At 60.0% G+C, this 12817-nt stretch overlaps 1 protein-coding gene and 1 long non-coding RNA gene across 2 annotated transcripts; both read right to left on the bottom strand.

Moving 5' to 3' along the window:
- Nucleotides 1-1147: 1147 nt before the first annotated feature.
- LOC139074456 (uncharacterized) lies at nt 1148-2793 on the bottom strand. The gene is made up of 2 exons (XR_011524080.1): nt 2430-2793; nt 1148-2262 (listed from the first exon to the last, which is right to left on the bottom strand). It is a non-coding gene; the product is annotated as an uncharacterized lncRNA (long non-coding RNA).
- Nucleotides 2794-3359: 566 nt separating this feature from the next.
- C11H11orf96 (chromosome 11 C11orf96 homolog) lies at nt 3360-4856 on the bottom strand. Its single transcript, XM_070564870.1, has one exon. It carries the CDS (start codon nt 4839-4841, stop codon nt 3990-3992), a length of 852 nt encoding a protein of 283 aa, XP_070420971.1. The 5' UTR covers nt 4842-4856; the 3' UTR covers nt 3360-3989.
- Nucleotides 4857-12817: the final 7961 nt, after the last annotated feature.

Below are 12817 nucleotides of genomic sequence, written 5' to 3'. Positions count from 1 at the left end.
CTCCCAAGTCCACGGCAGATTCCGATTCCCTGGGATCACAGACAGACTTCCCTCTCAGCGCCACACCAAGGAGCCCAGAATCGGCCCTCTGTAGCGGGCGGTGAGGCCAAGCTGGCTTTCCAGAAACACCCTGACAAAAGTCTCCGCCAGGGCCAAAGAGAAGTATTTAGAGGAGGCTGCCGGCCAGGGCTGGGACGGCCACTTGTCACCTCCTCCAGGCTCCAGCTTGTTTGAAAACTCGTCACCCAGGCTGGGACTGTGGGCTCCGTCCCAGGCGGGGAAGGGAAGGACGGAGGCGTCTGCTTGGACAGCCTGTGAGTCCAGACGGCTGTAAATCCAGCCGGCTGGGCAGGCTTCCACCCACCCCAGGCACATGCCAGCGCCGCTGCTGGAGAGGCGCTCTCCCCGTTTTCTCTCTCCTCCAGTGCCCTTCCCCAGAGCACTTTCTATCTGGCCTCCCCTCCCTCCTTCTCTGTGGGCCCCTTCCTCTCTCTCTCCCCAAGCGTGGCCCTAATTCTTCTCGGTCTCTTGACATTTTCTGGCTCCTCACTCAGCATCTCTCTCTGTATCTCCCCAGCTCGCTGAGCCTGAGTTTCCCTGTCTCCCCGAGGGCCTCATTCCTCTCCATCTTTCTGGTTCTCATGCTCTTTTGCTCCCCTAGTGCAGCCTCTCCCACCGTTTGGCCACCCAGCCCAGCCCATCCCAGCCCATCCCAGCCCAGCCGCCTCCTTGGAGCTGTGCGCTGTCTTGGAATGCCTTCAAATCACAGGGAGGAGCTGAGCCCCAGAAGTTCCATACGACCTCAGAGGAGCCCTCCTGTCACCCCTCCTTCCTCTGTGCAGGACAGAGATGTTCAGGGCCAGAGTCCCACCCCCCCACCCCGCCACCCCCCCACCCCCCCCCAGGCCCCGCCTCCTCCTCTAACACTGCCGCATCCCGACCTCCCCCTCCCTCCCCAGCCCCTCCCGGAGTCACTGCCTCTTCCAAACTCCTTTCTGTATCCATCCTCAGAACTAACAGCCAGCTATAGGCAACACTAAGAAACTGGGGCAAACAGGACATCACTTTTATATCGAAGAGTGGAGAGTCAGCTTAATTAAATGCAGAGTATCTATTCAATAGAATTTTATAAAAATCACGACGTAGCTCCAAACATACTGATATTTAATACAAATCCAAGTAAGTAAAAAAGCGGCTTAAAAATAGTATTTAGAACATAAACCCATTTTGTAAAAGAAAATAAATAGGCACATACAGGCATACCTCTCAAAATGGTGACGTATTTATCTTGGGGGGTGGGAGTATGAGTGGCTTGTTTTGTATTACAGAGAACGAATACTTCTTGGGAAATAAAACATTAGAATAATTTTTAAACAATCCAGGAGGTAGGCAAGATGGGCCTCAGTCTTCCTCACTGCCCTGTCCTCGTTTTAACCCAGCAAACATTTCCGAAGCTCCTGCTCCCGGCTGCGCCCAGCCAGAGACTGAGCAGGGAATGGAGCGATGGGATGAGGTCCCCACAACAACCCGGCTACTGGCCGTGGTGACCCCAGGAGCCCCTGCAGGTGGGCCCGCAGCTGGGGAAGGGGCTGGAGGTGGGCAGAAGCAAGAGGCTCTCCTGCAGGAAGAGGGGTCCTGGCACCTGGGGCCGGGAGGGGAGACGCCTAGCCAGGGTCTCAGGCAGAAAGGTGTCAAACCCACCAGGAAGGCTTGGGGCGTCCAAGAGCTACTGTTAAAGATGTAAGATAAGATGGGGGAGGGGAGGGGGGTGAGGGAAGAGAAAGCCGGCGGAGGATGCCCGCTTCAGCCACTCTGCTCCCGCCCAGAGGAGCTCACAGCAGCGTAGCCACGGCAGCTGCAGAGGCTGGAATCAAAGCACGGATTTGTGCTGCCTCACCGGGCCGAAGCTTTGCAGTTCAGCGCCGTCTGCCACGCGTCCCCACCGCAACGGAACTGTGGTTAGGGGCGGAAACGGCCAGTGTGTTCCCAGGGGCTAGACCAGCGCCAAAGACCCCAACCCCCAGGCCCTGGGCCTGGCCTCCTCTCTCTCGAGCCAGTGGGGAGACATGCCTTCAGGCCTTCAGGGTTCGATTTTTGTTTCTTTGTTTCATTTCCTCTGCTCTGCTGTTTCCTTTAGAGCCCAGGGCTACAGGAGATGCGGAGTGATGAGTAAAGGGCGGTTCAGATCCTCGGCCGGGCCTGGCCGGGCGGAGTTTCAGTCCCCCGCCACCAGAGGGCACCCGAGCGCAGAAACGTGGCCACCTGGAGCGACAGGGAAGAAAGGCGCCCGAGCTCTCCGCGTCCCTCTGAACTGCTCAGCGGAAAGCCTGGCCGTGGTGGGTCTACTCGGGAGTAATCCTGGAGGGGTGGGCTGGGCGGGGGCCCCAAGGACGGGGACCTGCCCTCCTCACCCGATTGTTGTTTCTTACCCCTATCGCCTCCTGCTGCCAGGTGACGGCGTTACACCGCTAACCTGGAGGGTTACGGGTGTAGACAGAGATGCGGGCAGCTGCTGGAAAGCAGACTCGTGTGATGCAAGGAGCGCCAGACGGGAGTCAGGAGAGCTGGCCGCGCAGCCACGACTCTTCGTGTGACCTTTCCTTCTCTGCTAAGTTTGTTTTCTCGTCTGTAAACAAAGGGCGGGGACTCGGTGGTACCCAAGCGCTGCGACCGAAGCCATGCCCCACCCTCCTTGCGGAACCCTGAAGAGGGCAAAGAGGGCTGGAGAAGGAGACCGAAGAATGGAAACAGCCGCTGGTTGCTGCCGCAGCGCAGGGGCGCGGACACTACGCTGAGTCAGCGCGGGGGGCGCGGGGCCCTCACTTGCGCGCGACAGTGAGTGCGCACCCACACTGTCGCCCAGCCTGGGAGGGCTCCCAGCCCTCCCTCGGGTCCCACCACCCAAATATCCCCTCCTGGGTCTCCCACTGCTGGCTTGGGCCTCTCCTCATCCCCTGCCCAGGAAGGGCGCGGAGGCAGCCGGGTCTTCCGCGGTGGGTGCGGGACGATGGTCCCTGACCCCGGTCTCCCTGAGAGGTCAGTTGAACCAAGGAAGGCGCTCTCTGTCCTCCCAGCGCCGACCTTCGCCTGCCGGCTGCTTCACTCCATCCCGGACGCCGGCGATGGGGAACAGAGCAGGGAGGCAGGAGCGCTCTGGGCCGGGTGTGGATCCACTTGGGGAGGCGAGTAATGGATCTGCGCACCAGGGGCGCGACCTCGTTCCTGTGACCGAAGCTTGTGGAGTTACCTCCACTCGGGGATCCCCGGCCCCCCGTTCCAACCGCATCCTTCCCCCACCTCCCCCCAGTCTTGGGAAACTGGGTACCGAAGGTTCAAGAAGTCAAGAGCCTGGAGAAATGCACTGTGCAAATATATTGACTTTATTTGTCTCCGTTCCGGAGCCTCACAGACATATCCAAGTAAAAAGATCATTAAATAAAGGCCGTCAGCCATCGCAATGCAAAAATAAATATCAACCCTCCGGCGCAGCGGCAGCCGCGCCGCGCCCCGAGTCCATCAGCCGCGCCTAACGATTCGAAAAGTGTTCAGCGAGAGTGTGTTGGCGTGAGTGAGAACGGGTGTGCGCTGGGGGGCACGGTGGAGCGGTGTGCAAAATCGGAGTTGCAAACCATCGGACAAGGGCGGGCGTGGAGGGGCTCTCCAGGAAGCCCTGGCGACCCCGGGCCGCCTGGGCGCGGGCGGGCCTCCCCGCACACGCTCGCAGCAGAGTTCGTACTGGGCAGAGTTAAAAAATAAACCTTTACAAGGGCGAAGAAAGCGGCCCCTCCCCGGCGCCCCGTGCGCGCGCTCCCGCCGGCCCAGGGCAAGCGCGGCGCGGGGCGCACCGAGCAGTTCGCCGGCGGGCGAGAGTCCAAGCGCGCGAGGGGCGGCGGGCCCCGGTCCTCGGGGCTCCCCGGAGTGCGGGCCATCCCGGGGTTCGCGCGCTGCTCCCCGGGCGGGCCGCGAGTGCCCGCTGCGGGCGGCGCCCCTCACAGGGCCGAGTCGGAGTCGCTGGAGTCCAGGCTGTTCCTCAGTTTGCAGCTGCTGAGCTGCTCCCTCTGCAGCGACAGGCTCTGCGTGCTGCGGCGCAGGCACTCCAGGCTCTGCAGGAACGACTTCTTGGCCTTCTCCTCCTCCATCGGGGACACCCCCTCCTCCTCCACCTCCTGGATCTCGTCGAAGGTCACCGGCTGCGTCTTGAAGCGGGACTGGCGCGGCCGCCGCAGCCGGCCCTTGCCCTTGGACAGCTTGGCGGGCCGCACGGGCTGCGGGAACTCGTCGGCCAGGCACACGAAGTGCGGCATCACCGCTTGGTAGCTGGAGCAGATGCCCATCAGCTCGCCGGGCTTGGCGGCCGCCATGGCGCTGCCGGCGGCTTCGGGGCCGGGCGGCGGGGTGCCGGGGCTCTCCGGGGGCGGCCGCTGCGCCGGGGCCCCCCGGGAGGCAGCAGCCTGGGGCTCGCCGGGCGGGGGATCCAAATCTGCTGCGGGGTGGCGGCGGCCCTCGCGGGCCCGGGTCGGCGCTCCTCGGGAGGGCGGGCGGGGGGGCCCGTCGGGGGGCGCGGGGACGGGGGGCGCTGCTCCGCTGCGATCCGAGGCGCTCGCCGCCGCCGCCGCTATCGCCGTCTGCTCGCGGCGGCCCGGCCCGCCGCTTATATAGCCCGCTGCTGCCCACACGCCTGCGAGCTCGGATGACAGCGAATGCCATTTAAAGCGTGCGCGCCCCGCGCCCTTCCGCCTGACGTCGCCCCGCCGCTCTGGGAAAGTGACAGCCCTTTCCCAGCGCCGCCCGCCCGCCCGGCTCCGGAAGGCAGGCCCCGCCCGTGGGGGTTCCGGGAGCATCCGAGGCCCCGGAGCGCGCGGCGCGGCAGGGGCGGCCGGGGAGCAGGGCTCTCACTGTCCGTCCTGGGATCCCCAGGTTCGTACCCACCGCGGTGGCCGCGGGGCGCAGGGCCCCCTCCCCGCAGCCTCATCACACTCGGGGCGCTGGTTCTTCCGCCGCGGGGTCTGCTCGGGGGCGCGTGTTGGCGGCAGCTCCCGGCCCTCAGAACCCCGAACCCAGGTCTGAGTTCCCAGGAAGGGCTCGGTTTCTTCTTTGAATCCTTGCTGCCCCCTGTCCCCTCCTCCCCCCCGATACAGAAACACACACACGCGCGCCCATAGAGGCACGGAGGAATGCAGACCACACCGATTACTCCATCCCAGTTCCTCCCTCCCCTCGACGTCCTCTCTCTGTCTCCTCACCTCCCCACCCCCCACCCTGCCAAGTCCCTCGGGCACCTCTAAGCACGCTCAGAAGATTGACACTTGAATATGGCACTAACAACAACAACAATAATAATAACTACCATCTGGAGAGCTTTACTCCGTCTCGTACGCCTTAACTACCTGATCTTCACAGCAGCCGGTGAGGTCGTGGTCTTCTCCCAGGGTACATACGAGGAAACGGAGGCACAGAGAGGGTACCACCGGGTCCACTAGGGACTGCTGGAGCCAGGCGGGGTGGGAGGCGGAGTCCCTGTCGTTAGAGCCCCCGCTAAGGGCTGAGACCCTCCCGGGCCCCCGGCTTCTGAAAGCAGGGCCCCTGGTGCCTAACTCCCAGGAGGGAACGCTGAGCACCTGACCAGGTGGCCTGAGGAGGCAGAGCAGCACGCACACGCACACACACGCACACGCACACCCTGGGGCGCCCGGCAAGGCTCACAGGGCCACTGGGAAGGAGCGAATCTGGGGAGCCCATTCCTTGCACAGCCAGTCAACAAGGGTTTCTTGAGAACCTACTGTGCAGCGCCACGGGAAAGCCCCTGCTCTCGGGGAAGTCACGTTCTCGTGGGAGGGACAGGCAGCAAGCCCCGGAGCAAGAGCAGGTACTGGGGGAGGGGGCCCAGGGATGCAGGTCCCCGGGGAGGATGTGCAGAGGGGGTGGCCAGGAACAGCTTCTCAGAGTGGGTGATGTTTAAAGTGACCCCTGAGGGACATGTGCCATGCTCTATTTTTATTTCATTTAATGTGTTAATTATCATATTTAATCCTCTCAACAACCCTGAGTAACATGTACTTTTATTATCGCCATTTACAGATAGGAAAACCAAGGCACAGAGAAGCTAAGCAACCTGCCCAAGGTCACACAGCTAGTAAGCAGCAGAGCTGAGATTCAAATCCAGGAGACATAGCTCCTAAGCTGTCACTCTTATCTGTGACACAGAAGCTGTTTGCCCTGTGGAGGACACAGAAGGAACGGGTGTGTGACCAAGTGGGAGGACAGTGTTTCCGGCGGCGAATGTGAGTGCTAAGGCACTAAGGCAGGAAAAGTTTTGCATATTCAAGGAACAGCAAGGAAGCCCATGTGGCTCAGGAAGAGAGAGTGAGAGGCACGAGGAGTGAGGAGTCACGGAAGGCCTGACCTTGGCCCTGTTAGGGAGCGAGCATTTAATCCTGAGGGTGATGGTCAGGCAGTGGAGGGTTTGCAGCAGGGGGCTACAGGAGTCAATCTATGTTTTTAAAAGGTCCCTGGGGCTGCCATGTGCAGAGTTACTGGAAAGGGACCAGGGACAAAGCGCGGAGCCCCCTTAGAAGATGGTCACATGACCCCAGATACAGACACCCAAGACTTGGATGCGGGTGAAGACAGCGGAGAGGCAGGGAAATGGGCAGGTGTGGGACTTGCCTGAAGACAGAGCTGAGCGGCCTTGCTGCGGGCGGACGGGGAGGAATCAGGCTGACGTCCGTATGTTTGGCCTGAGCAAGTGTCCCATGGTGGTGTCATTGACTGACAGGGGAGTGGGGGGAAGAGAAGGGTGGGGGGGGAAGGGCCATTGTGGAGTCTCCTGGCTACCCATCAGACCCTCCCCCCACGGGAGCGAGGCCTGAAATGCTCAGATCAGAATTGTATTACGTGAGAGGAAAATTAATTTCTATCATTTTAAGACCACTGGAGTTCCTTTTAACAGCAGCTTAGTAACACTTGAATACAGAAATTGATACCAGGAATGGGAAGCTGCTGTGTATAAAAGCCCTAAAATGTGTGGCACTGGCTTGGCCAACAGGCGGGAGCGGTACTGATACAATATTGAAAGACGGAAAGCCGGCAGTGCTTGTTACGCTGCAACAATACAGTTACTAAAAACACTACCTGTGGGGCTGGCCCGGCGGCCGAGGGGTTAAGTTCACGCACTGTGCTTCGGGGGCCCAGGGTTTCACAGGTTCGGATCCTGGGCACAGACACGGCACCGCTCGTCAAGCCACGCTGAGGCGGCATCCCACATAGCACAACCAGAAGGACCTACAACTAGAATATACAGCTATGTACTGGGGGGCTTTGGGGAGAAGAAAAAAAAAACAGATTGGCAACAGATGTTAGCTCAGGGCCAATCTTTAAAAGAAAAGAAAGAAGGAAAAGGCAGCAATATTTTAAAAAATAAAATAATAAACATAAAAAACCATTACCGGGCCAGCCCGGTGGCACAGTGGTTAAGTGCGCACATTCCGCTTCGCGGCCTGGGGTTTGCCAGTTCGGATCCCAGGTGCTGACATGGCACTGCTTGGCACGCCATGCTGTGGTAGGCGTCCCACATTAAAGTAGAGGAAGATGGGCACGGATGTTAGCACAGGGCCAGTCTTCCTCAGCAAAAAGAGGAGAATTGGCAGCAGTTAGCTCAGGGCCGATCTTCCTCAAAAAAACCCCAAAAAACCACTACCTGTGATAATTTGGAAGACAGACCACATGCCTACTGAGCCTAAAATTCTAGAGAAATGGTTGGAAAGAGGCAAAAACATTTGCATATGTTGGCTGCTCAGTGCTGCTTTTAGCAACATATTCAAGAGACTGTCTAGTTTGCAAGAAGAGATGGACAGAAGAACAGAGAGTCCAGCAAACTGCTGTCCCAGGGCTGGAAAAAGCAACGGGTTTCATCCCAAGAGCAGATCAGACGGTCTGATGGTGGCTCAGAGCCTTTCTCAAAGCCCGTCTATCAGGTCAGACATTCAGCCAAACAAAGGATCACCCCTGTGGCAAAGTATCACATGGGGGGTGTTGCCTTGTTCCAAGTCTGTCACTTCAGATGCCCTCAGGGGAACTTTCATTTAAAGTGAGAGAGAACGAGATGGGCTGGGCAAGAACTCCAGCAAGAAAGGAACTGTGGGGTGTGGCTACTGGCACATGAAACGGACCAGCAGCAGACAGACCTGAGGCCTACTGAGTCTTTGAAGGAAGTGTTATTACCAACAACTTCACAAGGCTGGACTTCGAGAGCCCATGATTGTTCCAGCCCAAATAAGTGCCCAAAGGAACCCTGTTGGTGGCTGTGGAGGCTGAGGGACAAGGAGGGACTTCTCAAAGGGCAGAGCCAGGGGCCTGTGGGGTGAGAGGGGTGCCCCTGTGGAGGAGAGCCTCCTCGACCCCCAGGGCAAGGAAGCCCCCTCCCCGCCCCGTTCTAGAGGGTGGACTGTGCTGCAGACGGCAGCTGGCCATTTCCCAGCTTCCCTTGCAGCTAGGTGGGGCTGTATGTCTGAACTCTCGTCCGGGGCATGTGAGCAGAGGGGTGGGTTCAACTTCTGCCTCACCTGCTTAAGAGGAAATTTCTGCTCTAGACCTCCATGTTGTCCCCTCACGTTGGCTGGGAGAGTGACAACAAGAAGGAATCTGGAAGCTTCGCGGTAAAGAGAGCAGGGACGTCATTAGTCCAGGTTCTAAATGACCCTGTGGAGCCGAGCCATGTACCAACCTGAAATGTTTCCCTGGGAATGATTACATGAGCAGGTAATCAACTGAATATTTCTAAACCACTCTAATTTCTGGTCTCTGCTGTATCAACTTAGCGTTGTCCTGATGGAGAAAACCGTTAGACATTCACATGGAGAGGTCAAGCAGGACGTGGGAACTGAGGGAGGTGAGGATGCAGGTGGCAGTTTGGGAGTTATCAGGGGATAGACAGGGAGTGGGAGAAAGCCCACCTTCCAGACAGAAGAGGGCCGGGACCAGCCACCAGTGGGAGGACGACGAGCCGGTCACGGACACAGAGAAGCAGCATCCAACAGGGTAAGAGAGAAACCAGGGGAACACATCAGAATCCAAGAGAAGGATGTTTCTAGAAGGAGGGAGACCATTGGAATGGGAGTCCAGAGGCAAGCCCTAGCCTGGCTCTGCCTGAACAGACTGTGTGGCCTGAGGCAAGCCACTTGTCTCTCCAGAGCAGAGGTCTCGGCTCAGTGCTGTGCCCCCAGAGCGGCCTTCCCTGCCGCCCTGTTCAGGGTTGCCCTCGGTACCCCAGCCTGTTTCCCTCCGGGCACACTGACCGCTGTCTAAACGGCCTTCTCCGTTCTTTGTTCCCATGAGTGTTGTCTGCCTTGCCGCTGGACGGTCAGTCTCGGCCACTGCCTTTCCGCAGCAGCCAGGCCAGTGCTGACGCCCAGCGGGGGCTCAGGCTCCTGTGGAGGGGACCGCCACTCTGTTCCCTCTCTCCCCGAGTCCCGCTCCCAGGGCTCCTGGCCACCCCCTCTCCACCAGGGCTGCCTTTCCAACACACACAGTTCCTCGGACCCCAAACTCCTCGGACGGGGACTGGGGTATCCGGGGTCACCCTCTTGGCTTCCTGGACGGAGGCCCCCCGACCCCGGCCCAGGGAGGTGACAGGAGGAAAGGAGGCCTGTGCTTCACAGCAATGTCCCAAGTTAGTGATGAGATCAGCCCCGGGCCCTCTGCTCCGCCTGGAAGTCTGGCCTGGGGCCCTGCTCACAGGGGCCTCAAGGGGAGGCGGGGGCGGAGGGATGGACACCTCCTCTCAGGGACGGGATCTGAGCTCCTGTCTGCCTAGAGACTCCATCCCACTGCTGACCCTCCCCATCCACGCTCCTTCCCCCTCAGGACGCCTCCAGGGCCAGCCCTAGCCCTGGCTGGCCTTTTCCCACATTCTGCACCCTCTCTGACCCGCGGGAGTCAGCCAAAGGCCACAGTCCGGTTAGGAGGCCACAGACCTAACTTTTAACCCCACTCGGCCACGGGTTCAGCCTGTGACCTTGGCAGGTCACACTCTCTGAGACTCAGTTTCTGCGCCTCAACAGTGTAAATAATGCCCCTGGGAGTCCACAATTACCGTATGGAAAGCACCTAGTGCGGGGCCCAGCGTGTCAGGAAAGGTGCCAGGACGCTCCCGCTCTGAGGGCATGCGGGGTCTGGGCGGCTCATCCCTCTGCCCGGCTCACGGTGTAAAAGAGGAAGCAGACAGGGCAATGCTAAGTAACGCTCCAGGCGTACAATTCCAGCTGAAACGCTGTGGGGTGGTAGGGCCAGTGCCCAATGGGGGTCCTGGGGGGCTTTGGGGGACAGCAGCCTCTTCCATCAGACACCCCTACTCACATCTACCTTCCTCCAAAAACCAAAGGGCCGAGGTCTTCCCCTCTGTAGGGTGCACGGGTGAGGGAGCCAGTGAGGACTGCTGGGTGCTGGAGGGGTGGGGGTGGGCAGATCTGGGGGGATGGGCACTGGGGGCCTGCCTGGGCCTCGGGCCTGGTTCCTGTTGCCCTCTCGGGCTTGCTGGGCCTTGCTGAGTGTGTGGGTCAATGTCAGCAGAGTTGCCTCCCCTGGTCACCCTGGGGCCGAAGGTGGCCATTAGAGGGGCTGCAGGACGGTCCCTCTTCTCAGCACATGCTCCACCTCCGTCATCCTCCTGGCACCCCTCGAGGGGAGCCTGCCATCACCCCATTTCTCAGATGAGGACTCAGGTGCTTGTAGCTGACCAGGGCACCTATGTGCTAAGTGCTGAAGCCGGTACTCAAAGCCGGTCTGCCTGACTCAGAAATCAGTGCTCATCACTTGTACCGCCTCATTGCCATCCCTCTGATGTGATGGGAACAGCCTGGACCAGAAGTCTCAGTTCCATCATCCACTCCGTGGCCTTGCACCCACTGCTTCCCATCGCTGAGCCTCGGTTTCCCCATCTGTGAGGGAAGCAGGCTAGACTCTAGTTTCCTGGGTGCCCCCCAGCTCTTACATTCTAGAATCCTCGGGAGGCTGCGGGCGGGGATGAGGGGACCCATTCACAGGAGGGAGATGCTTCCTCCTGGGCCAGTGGCGAGCAGCCCGGCTGCGGGGGAAGGCTCTCCTCCGTGAAGGGGCTGCTGGGGAGCAGATGGGGCAGGAAGATGGCAGCAGCCTGGGAGGGGCTTCTGCCTCCTCCCCATCCCCACCCACACTTTGGCTTTTGGGCAGAGCCAGAGTTTAAAAAAAGCAACCACCAGATCTTCAGCTATTAGCAGGGCCTTGTTTCCAAGGGAGCCTGCGGTACCCTGGCCCAGGCCAGGTGGGAGCCGGGATGTGGAATCTGTCCTGGGAGGCAGAGAGGTAGGGAGCCGCGGAGGCTGCACAGCAAGGCGGGAAGAACCAGGTGGGGGCAGCTCTGTTCACAGGCCCTCCTTGCTTCCTGGGGGCGGGGGACAAGAGAGTCAGGCCCCTTCCTGTGGCCGCTCTGCTGCCCAGGCACAGAGCTACTGCCAGCCAGCAGCCATGGTCAGCTGGCGGTCCCCCACCCTCACCCAGAAGTCTCCCTGGAGTGGACCTCAGGCCTCCAACCACTGAATGATGTGATGGTTATTCCAGATGTTGCTGTTTGGATCAATCTGCACTTTGGGTGTATTTGGCCCAGCCACGGGGTGTGTGTGTGTGTGTGTGTGTGTATTCAGGTGGGGGGTGGCGACTGCAAATGTGAATGTGGCATAAGGGGTAGGGAGGGGTCAGCAACAAACAGTGTCTGTGGCAGGGGAGTGACGGGGCCTTTCCCGGTGGTACTGCCTCCTGGCCCCACCCTGCCTCCCACTGGTACCCACTCTACCCCCCAGGGAGCCCTCCACACAAAGCCTGTGACTTCAGCATCCTCTTAACTGCTTCTGCCGCACTCAGAATTAGCACTTCATCTGTACGACTGTGAGCATAAAAGTGTTTTGATAATTTTGCTGGAGGGTTGCCATGACGATCCCCAGCAAGCTCCAAGAGGAGGTGTCAGTGTGTGCACGGGAGGGAGGGAGAGAGACAGAGAGGACGGGAGTCTGAGAGACACAGAGAGAGGAGGGGACAGGGTCCAGGGAGGCCCAGTGATACCCCCAGTCAGAGCTTCGGCCTCCAGTGCCCCCGCTCCTCACCCCGGGGCCCCATTCCTGCCTGATGAGCTCAGTGTCTAATCTGGGCCGCACTGTACGCAGGGCAATGGGACACCAGCTGCTGGCGGGCAGGCTGCTGAGGCTGGCACGGCAGGGCTGGGCCCACCAGGGGAGGCACCCTGAGTCCCAGGATGAGCCCCAGGGCACACCAGGCTGGAGAGGGGGCAGGGGGAAACCTCGCAAGAACCCTGCCCAGCCTGCGGGCCTGGCTATGCTGCAGAGGGTAATGGGAGCGCATTTTCCTGCCAAGGACCTGCTTCCTGGCACAGCTTTGGCCGCCCAGGGTCTGTGGCTCTGTCCTTCCTGCGTGCTTTCTTGCAGGCCTGAGTGTCCCTCCCCTGGGGCCACCGGTCTGAAAATCACTACATGCATAAGGATGAAATCCTGCACAATCTGGGGCCCTCAAGCTTTGCAAAGCAGATTCCCCTCTGTCACCTTAGCAAAGCAGGGATATCTTTACTGTTTTTTGAGATGAGGACAGAGAGGCCCAGAGAGGGGAGGGAACTAGACAAAGGTCACACAGCCAGCAGCAAGGCAGCAGCAGAGTGAGGCTACAACCGAGTCCTGGACTTTGTCTCAGCCTCGCTGCCCTCTGGGAGGACAGGTTCTCCGGAATGGGTCCATCTGGCACTACCCCCTCACATATGCAGAGGGAAACAGAGGCCCAG

This window comes from Equus przewalskii, chromosome 11 (assembly GCF_037783145.1).
Source record: "Equus przewalskii isolate Varuska chromosome 11, EquPr2, whole genome shotgun sequence".
NCBI classification, from domain to species: Eukaryota; Metazoa; Chordata; class Mammalia; order Perissodactyla; family Equidae; genus Equus; species Equus przewalskii.
The sequence above is the reverse complement of the archived record's forward strand: the minus strand, read 5'-3'. Positions and strand labels throughout refer to the sequence as shown.

Bases quoted from the DNA above. Each gene is read 5' to 3' on its own strand.
- C11H11orf96 (XM_070564870.1), bottom strand. From the start codon at position 4,841: ATGCTCCCGGAACCCCCACGGGCGGGGCCTGCCTTCCGGAGCCGGGCG.